Below are 11197 nucleotides of genomic sequence, written 5' to 3'. Positions count from 1 at the left end.
TGTATCTTTTGATTCACTGCTCATGTACAAATATCATTGGAATTTTTTAGATACTACTTAACTTTAAGACACGAGAGGAATATTTATAGATGTGTGATTGTATGTTACATTGGTTTCAGAAGTGATCCTATTAAAATGCATTTTAATTACAATTTACAGAGTAGTCATTAGAGAGGACTTGCTAATCAAGTGTTTACTGTCCTTTTCAAATGTCAGTCTAAAATTAAAAACCTGTTGGAAAATATTCTCCTACTACAAATACTGTGTTACCTGGTTCGAGAAAATTTGTCATCTGTAGTTTCAAGGAAGTATTGGAAATGGATTCTTATTTTTGCCATGATATGTAGTTCTTTGCTTGAATTATATGTTAAATGATTATGCATTTTGGGAGCTGCTGAAATACAGGAATCATAGCCCTCTGGTAAAAGATTTCCAGTATTTGTTTTTTACAGTGGTTGCATGATAGTTATTCCTTTTTCTTTGAACTAAAATCATGTCATTCTCTCTTATCCCTCAGGTTGAGGATGCTGTGAATCTGGTAAGGAGAATAGAAGAAACTGGTGTTGCAGCCATTGCAGTCCATGGAAGGTAAATCAATTTTAGGCAAGAGGCAGATAATTTTTTAAATTTTTTTTTCTTTTTTTAATTTGATGATGAATGTAGCACAGTAAGATCTGACTAGAGTATACCCTACATGTAATATGTGGTTCTGATTTCAACCAAATCAAACTAAAATTATTTTTCATCCTCTATCTCAAAAATGTTGTGTATCTAGATATGGAATTACAGTAACAGTGTTTTAAAATTTATTTGATATGAAAATTTTTTTTTTAAGGAAAATTACATCAAATATCTAAAATAAATAAGTGGAAATAAGTATGTCCCAATAATCTTTGAGTCATTTCTGCTGTGATTCAGATACAGATGCCTACAAATTGTTGTGCTTTTGTTTTTGGGGGGTGTGGGGTTTTTTTGGGTTTTTTGGGGGGTTCTTTTTTTTTTTTGAAAGGAAGGAGGAGGAGAGACCTCAGCACCCTTCTGAAGCATTCTCCATTCCAGTAATATCAAAGTAAGTTGGACTAATGAGCTTGTTACTGCCAAATGCCTGTATTTAACTTAAGTGCAGGAAAAGATCCTTCATGTAGGTTTTAAAGTAATTTATTGTTCTCTAGTTTTTATTTTGAATTTGACAGTGTTTCTGCTTTTGAAGGGCTAAGGATCCTACTCTTACTTTATTGTTCTAAAGTCTAACTTTTATTTAACATTTAAAAGATGTTGTGAAGGTAAACTTTAAAAGAAAGAAAAGGTGTTTTAAATGTTTTTTGCTTACTGACACTGACTTGCTGACTCGAAAGCAGAGGCAGTACAATAGAAGCAGTGCAACCTTCTTTTAACTTTCAAGTGCTCTGTGATTGATCCAGAAGTACTACTTGTAGTTACTCTCCATATATTAGTGCCAGAGTCAAAATGGAATGATGCTGCCCATACTTGTTTTCAGTATCCAACACAATTAATATGCAGTTGAAGGTAACAGAACTGGCATTTGCAAGGTATCATTTTTCAAACAACGTGGAAGTAATTGTTTGTGAGCCTTATCTATTAAAACTGTGTGAAAGTACACAGTTTGTATAAAACACAAACTATATTCTTTCTTCATAAAGTCTTCTGTTTTTGAGAAGCGTGCAGATAATGAAAAATACTATGTAAAATCAGCGTTTTAATGAGCTATTGCTGATAAAGCTCTCAGACCCATTTGTTCTCTTAGATTTGAGATAATATCCTAAATAGACTCTGCCACCATTAATAATGTAATATCACATGGAAAATACAAGGCTGTGTTAAGATAGACGTAATAGCAAATAAAACTTTCATGATTATAACAATGATCTTAATTTTTAGTGGAGGATCTCATGACTTCATCAATGAATATACAGACATTGAGACCTTCCAGAAAGCAACAGCTGCCTCATCAGTAATGATAGCTTGTGCTGCCATGTGGAACCCATCTATCTTCAGAAAAGAGGCTCTTGTCCCCTTGAAGGATATCATGCAAGATTACATCAAATATGTATGGTTTTTTTGGAAGATCTTACTTGTACTTAACATTGGTTAGACTTGTTAATCCAACTCTTACTACGGTATCTTAACTCTTCTTAATTCCAAAGCCTTAGGCTCTGGGGATATTTTAACATACTGCATATGACATGAGTCTTGCAAATCAACCACTGTTTCCTCTGTTGTATTTTGTTCAGAAAAAAATGTTAAGAAATCTGTATTCATTAAACAGTTTTTCCTGATCATTCTTTTCTTATGTACCATGCTTTTTAGCCCTAGTATCTTAGGAACATTTCTGAGGCTTACAAGGCTATCTAAAAATGTCTAGGAATTTGAAAAGCTAATGACATCTAGGAAAACTCTCTTGATGTTACAGTTGTGCAAATAATATTGAACAGAAAAGTGAAGGAATATTAAATACTTGGTTGCTGATAGATTAATTTTTAGAAATTGCTTTTCACAAATACTGTCAAGAATTTTTAACAGCAGGGAAGCAAAGGGAATGATTTGCCAATAAAGTAATGCTGTATTGTAGTAGTATAGCTCCATTTGCTGAGTCATCTGTTACATAAAGTTTTATCTATTATTCAGAATACACAATTTTAGTGACATAATAGGAAATTAATCAGAAATCTGTGGCTTTGATCATGCCGTCAATTCAAAATTTTGGGGGTTTTGAAAATTTGAACTGCCATTAACTAGTTAGTTAGTTACTAAAATATCACTGCATTGCTAGTCAGTATGTAAACTGGTCAACTCCTGAAGTATATGAATAAGTTGAATTTCTGTTCATGAAAGCATGCCAGAATAATCAGATTATACTCACATTCATGAGTAGTCTTGAATATGTTACTGAGGAAAACGGCATTGTGGTTTGCCTTTCAAAAAGGATTTTGAAAGTTATCAAGAGACATGAGCATTATATAAGACAAATTTGTTTGGTATGTTTTTATATACTTTGTCTCTCTCCTTCAGGCAGTGAGGTATGATAATCACTATACCAACACAAAGTACTGTTTGTGTCAGATGTTAAGAGAACAGTTGGAAACTGCTCAGGGTAAGAAGCTGCATGCTGCGCAGTCCACACAGGAGATCTGGTAAACACGTACTTCAGAAACAGGAATTGTATTCTGTCAAATTTGCAAACCACTTCTGTCTGTAGCACTGCCTGGCATTTCATACTTTCAGAAGAAGTTGCAAAAAAACCCCACAAAATAAACCAAACAAACAAAAAAAAAAAATCCAGTTAGTGAGATATGCAATAATACAATAAAATTTTTCAGGTTTTCTCCATGCTCAAGTTTTAAAGCTTTAACCCTCAAACTGTTTATATATTCAACATACTAATTTGAGTGGTGCTTCACTGAGTGATAGGTGTTTCTCCAATATTTGCATTAACTAATTAAGAAAAGCTTCAGCATTCTCTAGTGTTAGTCTGGAGCTTAATAGTGTGGAACTTGTCTTCTTCCAGGGACATTTATTTGTTTTAACTTTCCCTTTTCCATGTCAGGTTTTTAATGTTACTGGAATATATATGGCAAGGTGGTTTTTTGGGGTTTTTTTTGGGGGGGGGGGGCGGGGGGGGGGTGTTGGTTTGGTTTGGGGTTTTTTTCTTAAATGAACATTTAGAGATGATAAACTCAAAACAATGTGTAAAGTTCACCTATATGACACTTAGATGTATTTCTTTTGTGCTGCTTTTCATACCTGGAATATCCTAATGAATAATGACAACCTTTTGGAGGAAATATAGTAGCTTTAGTGAATCTCTTCATTCTGGACATAAGAAACAGTCTGGATGAAATTTTTCAGAGGGAGAGACAGAAAAGGAAGAAGGAAAAGTTTGAGAGAAACCATAAAATAAACATGTGATTAAAGAATTCACACAGAATGTAGGGGCACTCAGGTTTGGACCCATTCCAAACTGAACAAAATAAAGTCTGAGCTTGCAAGTGTTGTATCCATGTTGTGTGCTATAATTATTTTTCTGACGGAATGGAGGGGAAGAGTGTCTTTTTTTATATATATATAAACAGTTTCAGACTGTTTTGTGTGTATGAAAATGGATAAAATGTTGAAAGCTTGAAATATTTTGCAAATTGAGTTACTGTTTTTTAGCAAACCCTAATCGGCATTCTGTCCATGTTCAAAATGAATGGAAATGCCTGCAACCCTTTTGCCAGTTTATTGTGACTTACCAGTTTTGGCTCTCTGCTGCCTGTGATTATTACATTATAATACAATGAAGGGAATTTGTATTTTACATATAAGAGCTATCCTTCATTATTCATAAAGGAGCTGTGGAATCCATGAGCAACATTTAAACTTCACAAGTTGCTTTTCTCTTTTACAATGTAAATAATTGAAAAATTTTTAGTATAGTACCTTATATTTTGCTTATAGTTTTCCAGTTTGGTTAGAATAGGTATATTGTGGATTGAAACTGAAACAATCTTTTACAGCTTCAAATAAATCTTATCCAAAAGGGTGGTGGTGGTCTCTACTGAATGAATAGTAATGCATAGCATGTAAAGAAATTGTAAAGTAAGAGTCAAGAGCAGAGTCACAGTTTATACACATAAACACTGGATAGAGGTCTAGTGTGAAACTTTTGGGTTTATGATGTGCTATGTCTAACAATTCTTTAGGGGCTTCCAAAATTGAACATAATCAGTTTTAGTATATGTAATGCAATTTCCAAATTGACTTAAAAGTGGTGTGTGTGCATGAGAGAGGGACAGAGAGAGTGCCACTTGAAAGCTTACAAAACTGTTTTCTATCAGCAAACTCGGTCTTTTAACCACCATTTAATGTTCAGATAACTCAAGAACACTGAATTACTTAAAATGCACCTATACATCTTCAGACAAAAATGTTACTTCATACTGCTGTCTCCTAGTGGTGATGGGATGTTACAGCCATTTGTGATTTTAACCTCAGTACTGAATGCAAGCAAACAGGCTGCTGCATTTTGGACAAAAAAAAAAAAAAAATTACATAACAGTACATAAGTTGTCTTCTCTTACAAGCATCAGTTAGCATTCTTCAGCTTCGTTGCTTTTCCACTTTGGAACATTGGAGATGGCTTTGTGCCCAGAATTCATTTTGTCACTGAGAAGCCTTATACCAATGAGCATTCTCATAACACTTGGAAAGTAAAAGTTTTATTATGCTGCAGGTTTTATTGTTGTTATCACCTGCTGAAAATGAATAGTCTGTTTTTCAAAGTAGATGCGGCCTGCCATGGATCTGAAATTTAAAAGGATTTGAGGCTCTTGCCTTTGACCCAAATACTAGTTGCTGCTTCCCTTGTATTTGGGCTTGTGAATAATACTCTGAAGTCAGAAAATCTGAGATTTCGAGGTGTTTGGATGTTACAGTGTTTATTGCTTATAGTATTTTTAAATACTAAAATTGGAAGAAGAATCTATTATTTCCTACTTTTAGCTCGTATTGCCCTTCTGGAGCTGATGCACCAAGAGATGCATCACTGAGATGCTCTTTGCTGATTAATCCACCTGCAAGTTACTAATTGAGCTAATAACCTGAACAGTGCAGGACCTCTATTTCTGATTGATTCTGCCTGGACTTTCAGGCTACAAATTGAATATACAGTGCTGGAAATGAGAACATTCTTTTTCTACTTGTGGCTCAACAGCATCTGATAGGAATTGAAGGAGGAAACAATATGATGTCACTGTGCCAAATATAGCCACGCTTTCATGTGATTGTATTATGTACTCTATTTAAACACAATTGATTTCTATACTTTATTCTAATGTGATACAAAAATTTTCAAGCTGATCTCTAATACAAAGGAATTTTGTTTGAATAGTGAAGCCTTTGAAAGGGCTGACTTCTACAAAGAAACAACAGCTATTTTTGAAGCAAAGAAAACATCCTCAGAAAATGAGACCCAAGATGAAGATAACCAAGTGGAAGATCCAGATGTAATAAATGGCTGTTAGATTTGACAAGTAAGCATGCAAATTAAGTTTTTCACTATCTTGCATGTGTAAAGAAAAACTGAATTTCAGTGCATTACAGATTTTTGAAAATAAGAGTTTGCATACCAGAGTTTACTCAGTGAATTTTTATGAAGCAATTTGTGCACATCATTACATAACCACTAGCATCACCACTCTTCCTGTGCTATTTGGATGTTGTAACACGTTCTTTAGTTCCAGGCTGTCCTGGGTTCAGCTGTAGCAGTCATTTTTCTTCTTCTTAGTAGCTGGTGCAGTGCTGTGTTTTCGACTTTAGTCTGGGAACAGTGCTGATGATAACACCGATGTTTTTAGTTGTTGCTAAGTAATGTTTACTCCGATCAAGGACTTTCTCAGTCTCATGCTCTGCCAGGGAGGAGGGGAAGCCGGGAGGAAGCAGAGACAGGACACCTGACCAAACTGGCCAAAGGGGTATTCCATACCGCAGCATGTCATGCCCAGTATAGAAACTGGGGGAAGTTATCCGGAAGGCCCAGATCGCTGCTGGGGTTGGGCTGGGTATCAGTTGGCAGGTGGTGAGCAATTGTATCCTCTCCCCTTGTTATTTCCCTTATCATTATTATTATTGGTGGTAGCAATAGTGGTTTTGTATTATGCCTTAGTTACTGGACTGTTCTTATCTCAACCCATGGGAGTTGCATTCTTTTGATTCTCCTCCCCATCCCTCCGGGAGCAGACGCGTGGTTCTGAGTTACTGGCTGGGCTTAACAGCTCAATAAGAGTGTGATATAAAATGCTCCTCAAATCCAGTCATAATGCTTTAATATTTACAGGCTATATTACCTGAATCCCTGAGGACTGAATACAGTGGGTTTACAATATTTCTTTTTTCTGCCAAGTACAAGGGGCTGTAATTCCATGTCAGTAACTGAATCAATGCTTACCTTTCCTGCCTTATTTTATTTGATAACTCTACTGTCTCCTAAGAGAAGCAGCTTCTTTCTTCTAGTGTTTAATCTTATATTGCTCCTTATAATAAGCAGCGTCAAACTGTATCTCTATTATGTGTCATAGATTTAGTTAGAATCTCCTTTCTGGTAAGTATCTTTTCTCTAGTTGTGTTACTATGGAATGTGAATATTTGGGAGGAATTAATAGAAAAGTTTAGTGGTTTGGGTTTTTTTTTAGATGTTATGTCACAGATATTACTTATTTTAATAGATTTATCTAATAAGGAAGTGGCATTTTTATCATAGTTTAAGATGTAAAATTAAACCACAAAAATAACTGGTAGAAGTAATATAATAAGCAGCACTATTTGTTTTTAAAAAGAACTCTGTACACAGTTGTCAATCACAAATTTTTCTGTCTAGGCAAGAATATCCACTACAGATTACTCCAAAAATGTATCTTCTGGAATGGCGTAGGAAAGAAAAGCATCCTCAGCCTGTTTATGAAACTGTGAGTCAATGAAGAAACCCTTTCAAACCTTTTCCTCTGCCTTGTCTATGAAATTAAGTATTTTAGAACTCAAGGTAGTGAGAAATTCTGCTTCCCATTCTGTCATAGCTCTTGAGTAAGCAGCTTCAGAAATGGTAATACACATATGTATGGAAATAGCAGCTTATTTTATTAGGAAAAAAAAAAGTCAGACCTTCAATCTGGTTTTAATTCATGTGTGAAAGAAGTTGCTGTAACTACAAGTCATTACATGAGAGTCCATGACTAACTGACTTTTACTTCTTCTGTGAAGTAAAGCATTCAGATTCAGAATATTTTTCTCTGTTGTTGCAAGCTGTTAGAGGTAGGAACTATATAGGACAGGAGCAACTGCTTGGTTAGATGAGATATTATTTGGGGTTTTTTTTGTAAAGCAAAATTATTTGCAGTTTGGACAATTTCTTATTTTTTTTAATCTTAAATATGCAAGGTTAAACTTGTGGTGTGATTTACAGTAATTTTAAAGGTGTTAATTGTGGTGTAAAGACAAGAATAACATCGATAATGTTGTTTGTTCTGTAAATGACATGACTATTTTCTGATAACCCCCTCCCTTTTAATTTTTTTTTTTTATTTTTCCCCTCCAGATTCAAAGACCACTGGATAGATTATTCTCTTCAGTAGTGACAGTAGCTGAGCAAAAATACAGATCAACACTCTGGTAAGTGATCCTTAATGTTTTTTTTCAGCTGTATTGTAATTGTTTCTGAAATGTTGCTTAAAACTTGCAATGAAAGGGTACTCAAGTTTATTCCAGTTGACTTTGATAGAGGTCTTCTAAAAGCTACCTTCTAAAGCTACCTCTGGGAGAGAGGAAGGATTAAAAATTTCTGAGAATTGGCTGTGATGAGGAAGCAAGCTTTAGCATAATCAAGTAAACCATTACAGATTTTAATTCACTTAGTACATTAGTCACAAATTGTATTGGAAGGGGAGCAAATAGGTGACCCTGTGTCTATGAAGAGGTCAGAAACTAACCAAGGGAGGCAGAAGGGAATGCTGGAGGAGGTAATGTCTTCAGCCACTACAGCAGTTCCAGTCTCAATTACAAGTCAGGATTAAGTGTCTATATACAGTGAAGTGGAGGGCAGTTTAGTGGCTCTCAGAGATCACAGTTAATCAACATTTACATTCAGGGCTGCTCTGAAGTTCCATGACAGTATTTTATGCAGTCATCTATTAACACTGGAGTTGACTTCAGGCATTTGCCACCGAAGTTGATCTTGATTTAACTGCAAAGCTAGAGCTCAGCATTGAACATTTTAAAGAGGACAAATGCACACAACAGTTACTGGTGCTTGCAGCATTCCAGTTCAGAGACTTTAGGAAGTTAAGCTCAGCGGATATGAAACTTTGAGAAGAAAATGTTTTCAAATACTGAATTTCACAAATGTGTAATCTGCAGTCCTTCTCAGAAATTACAATTTTTATTATTATGGGGCAGTTCCTGCTTGTGTCAGCATCAGTGAACTTGTAGACCTACCAGGCTGGTATCTGGGCCTGAGTGTATTACAAGAAAAGTGATCCTTCAAAGCTCAGTTATTTGTATAGTGATCATAGCTGTAAAAGTTAACTTTCTGAAGATTGCAACCACTTGGGCCAAACACACATTGACTTCATACCTTTGAAATGAGAAGAGTTTGAGACACAAGACCTGATAGAAACAGATTTTCTAGGAGTATTACATCAGGAGTGGTGCATCAACATTGACACCTAGCAAGACTCAAATCATTTTTGTAAATAACCATTTTTTTTGTTCTGCTGTGACATGACTACAGATGCTGTTTATTTCACAATGTTGCATAAGAGACAGGAAATGTCTTGGCAATGTAGAGACTTCAGTTTCTTCCTTTACCTGTGCTCTGTCTGCTTTGCGCTTCAGGGACAAGTCAAAGAAACTAGCAGAACAGGCTGAAGCTATTGTCTGCCTGAGAACATTGGGTGTCCCAGAGGGAAAGCTGAGAGAGGGAGAAAATCACCTGATTAACAAATGCAAGAGGGAAGACCAGGAGCACTTGAATAACAGAGACCATGGAGAAGATCTTGCTGAGCCTTCCCATAAAAAAAAAAAAAAGCTAATTTTACTGAAGAAACTTCTGACAGGAATGTGCCTAAGATGCCACAATAGCATGAAAATTAGGTTTCACACCTGGGCAGCTACAAATTAGCTCCTGTTTGTATATCTTGCTGTTCACATTTCATTTGGATTCTCTCAGAGACAGGTAAATTCCCCAGTTGTGAAAAATGCCAATGTTTACTGCTCACCACTCACAGTCTCCATGGTGCCTTTCAGACACGATAAATTAGCAACTTGATTTTAAAGAAAGAACATCATTGAGAATATTATCCTAAATAATAAATTTTTAAGAAATACCAGATATTTTCAAAGCTATTTTGTCTTTCATTTTATTAATTGGTTTTTATTTTCAAGTCATCTGTGGTGTCCTGGTAAGATATGTATGAGTACATCATCCATAAGTAGATGGATTCATTGTGGAACTATGTAGTTATCAGAAAAATTAACATAGGAAAATATTAGCAGCCATGTTGTCAAATGAGTTTTATGCACGTCTTGCAAACTTTATATACATCCATCATATATCAAGAAAAAGATTTTGCAGAGAGGACTTAGAGAGATTATAACACTAAGCATGCAAATAACCTTCTTTCATAATTTCTACTACATTTTACTCTCCAATAATTAATATGACAATAGAAATAACCATTTTTTCCTGGTCTTAGGTATTGCAATTGTGCCTTTCCAGTAAGGAATTGGAGCCAAGGCTGGTAGCCATGAATTTGTTGAATGAAGGCACTTGTTTTGTTCTTGTGAACTTGGAAATTCTAGTAAATGTCTACATGTAAGTTACTTGCAATAATGGGTATCAAAATATGGCCTTATGTGTTTGTTCTTGAAATGTGACCTAGTTTGCCTCAATATTTAGCTGTTGGCTATACTGGTGTTCTTCATCAAAGGTACATGTTCTCTTCTTAATTTGCCATCATCATAACTTCCTGTTAAAGTAAACTATAAGTATGTGCTGTATGCCAAGGGAGGATACAGACCCAGTCTGATTTCATGGCACTCTAGCTGAGCTTGTCTGATTGAGATAAGAGTTTTGAATACCCAAAAGAATGTCTTAATGGATTAAGACAATTCAGGGACTTCAGTTATTAATGGTTTATTGAAATGGTGTTGTAGTTTCTCTCAGGAGAGTGAGGGATCTTCAGATTATCAGTTCTCATCTGAAAACAAAATGACAGGGATATCATGCCATGATCTCTAAAGTATTAAACCAGTGTTAAACCATTTTTTTACAGTGGAAGAACAGTATCTCACCAGATAATATTCAGACTTATGAAATTAAATAGATGTGTTTTCATCTTTAAAATGTCTGCTGTATAGATCAGAGTAATTTATAGTAAATCTATATGGTCTAAGAAGAAAGTTTTTCTTGTTCATTTTGTTGTAGTAAATGCAGTTGAAGATAATTACATTTGGTGTAAGTTTAGTGCTAGAATTTTACTCCGAAGCAGCAAAAGAATTTGCAGTATTAATCAGAAATTTCAGAAGTGGCCATTTTCCTATTGTGAGTGCTACCTGGGTATCTTGTTTTTGTCAGGACTGTTGTAGAATAATAGTGAAAAAGTCATTCTTAGGTCCTGCTAGCAGTGTGGCTTGCAAGGTCTAATAT

At 35.2% G+C, this 11197-nt stretch overlaps 1 protein-coding gene across 1 annotated transcript; it reads left to right on the top strand.

The window, feature by feature from the left end:
• Positions 1 to 245: 245 nt before the first annotated feature.
• On the top strand, positions 246 to 9684 carry LOC115619298 (tRNA-dihydrouridine(20) synthase [NAD(P)+]-like; the record flags this gene model as incomplete). Its single annotated transcript, XM_030511337.1, is given in 11 exon segments — positions 246 to 306; positions 507 to 588; positions 1010 to 1069; positions 1900 to 2068; positions 3031 to 3152; positions 5891 to 6010; positions 6012 to 6032; positions 7376 to 7463; positions 8090 to 8163; positions 9385 to 9568; positions 9571 to 9684. Coding segments are annotated over 11 exon segments (1041 nt in total), but the record flags the coding sequence as incomplete, so codon positions are not given.
• Between the last annotated feature and the right edge of the window lie 1513 nt (positions 9685 to 11197).

Source organism: Strigops habroptila, chromosome W (genome assembly GCF_004027225.2).
Source record: "Strigops habroptila isolate Jane chromosome W, bStrHab1.2.pri, whole genome shotgun sequence".
Classification (NCBI taxonomy): domain Eukaryota; kingdom Metazoa; phylum Chordata; class Aves; order Psittaciformes; family Psittacidae; genus Strigops; species Strigops habroptila.
Note: the sequence above shows the minus strand (reverse complement) of the source record. Positions and strands in the feature narration are given on the sequence as shown.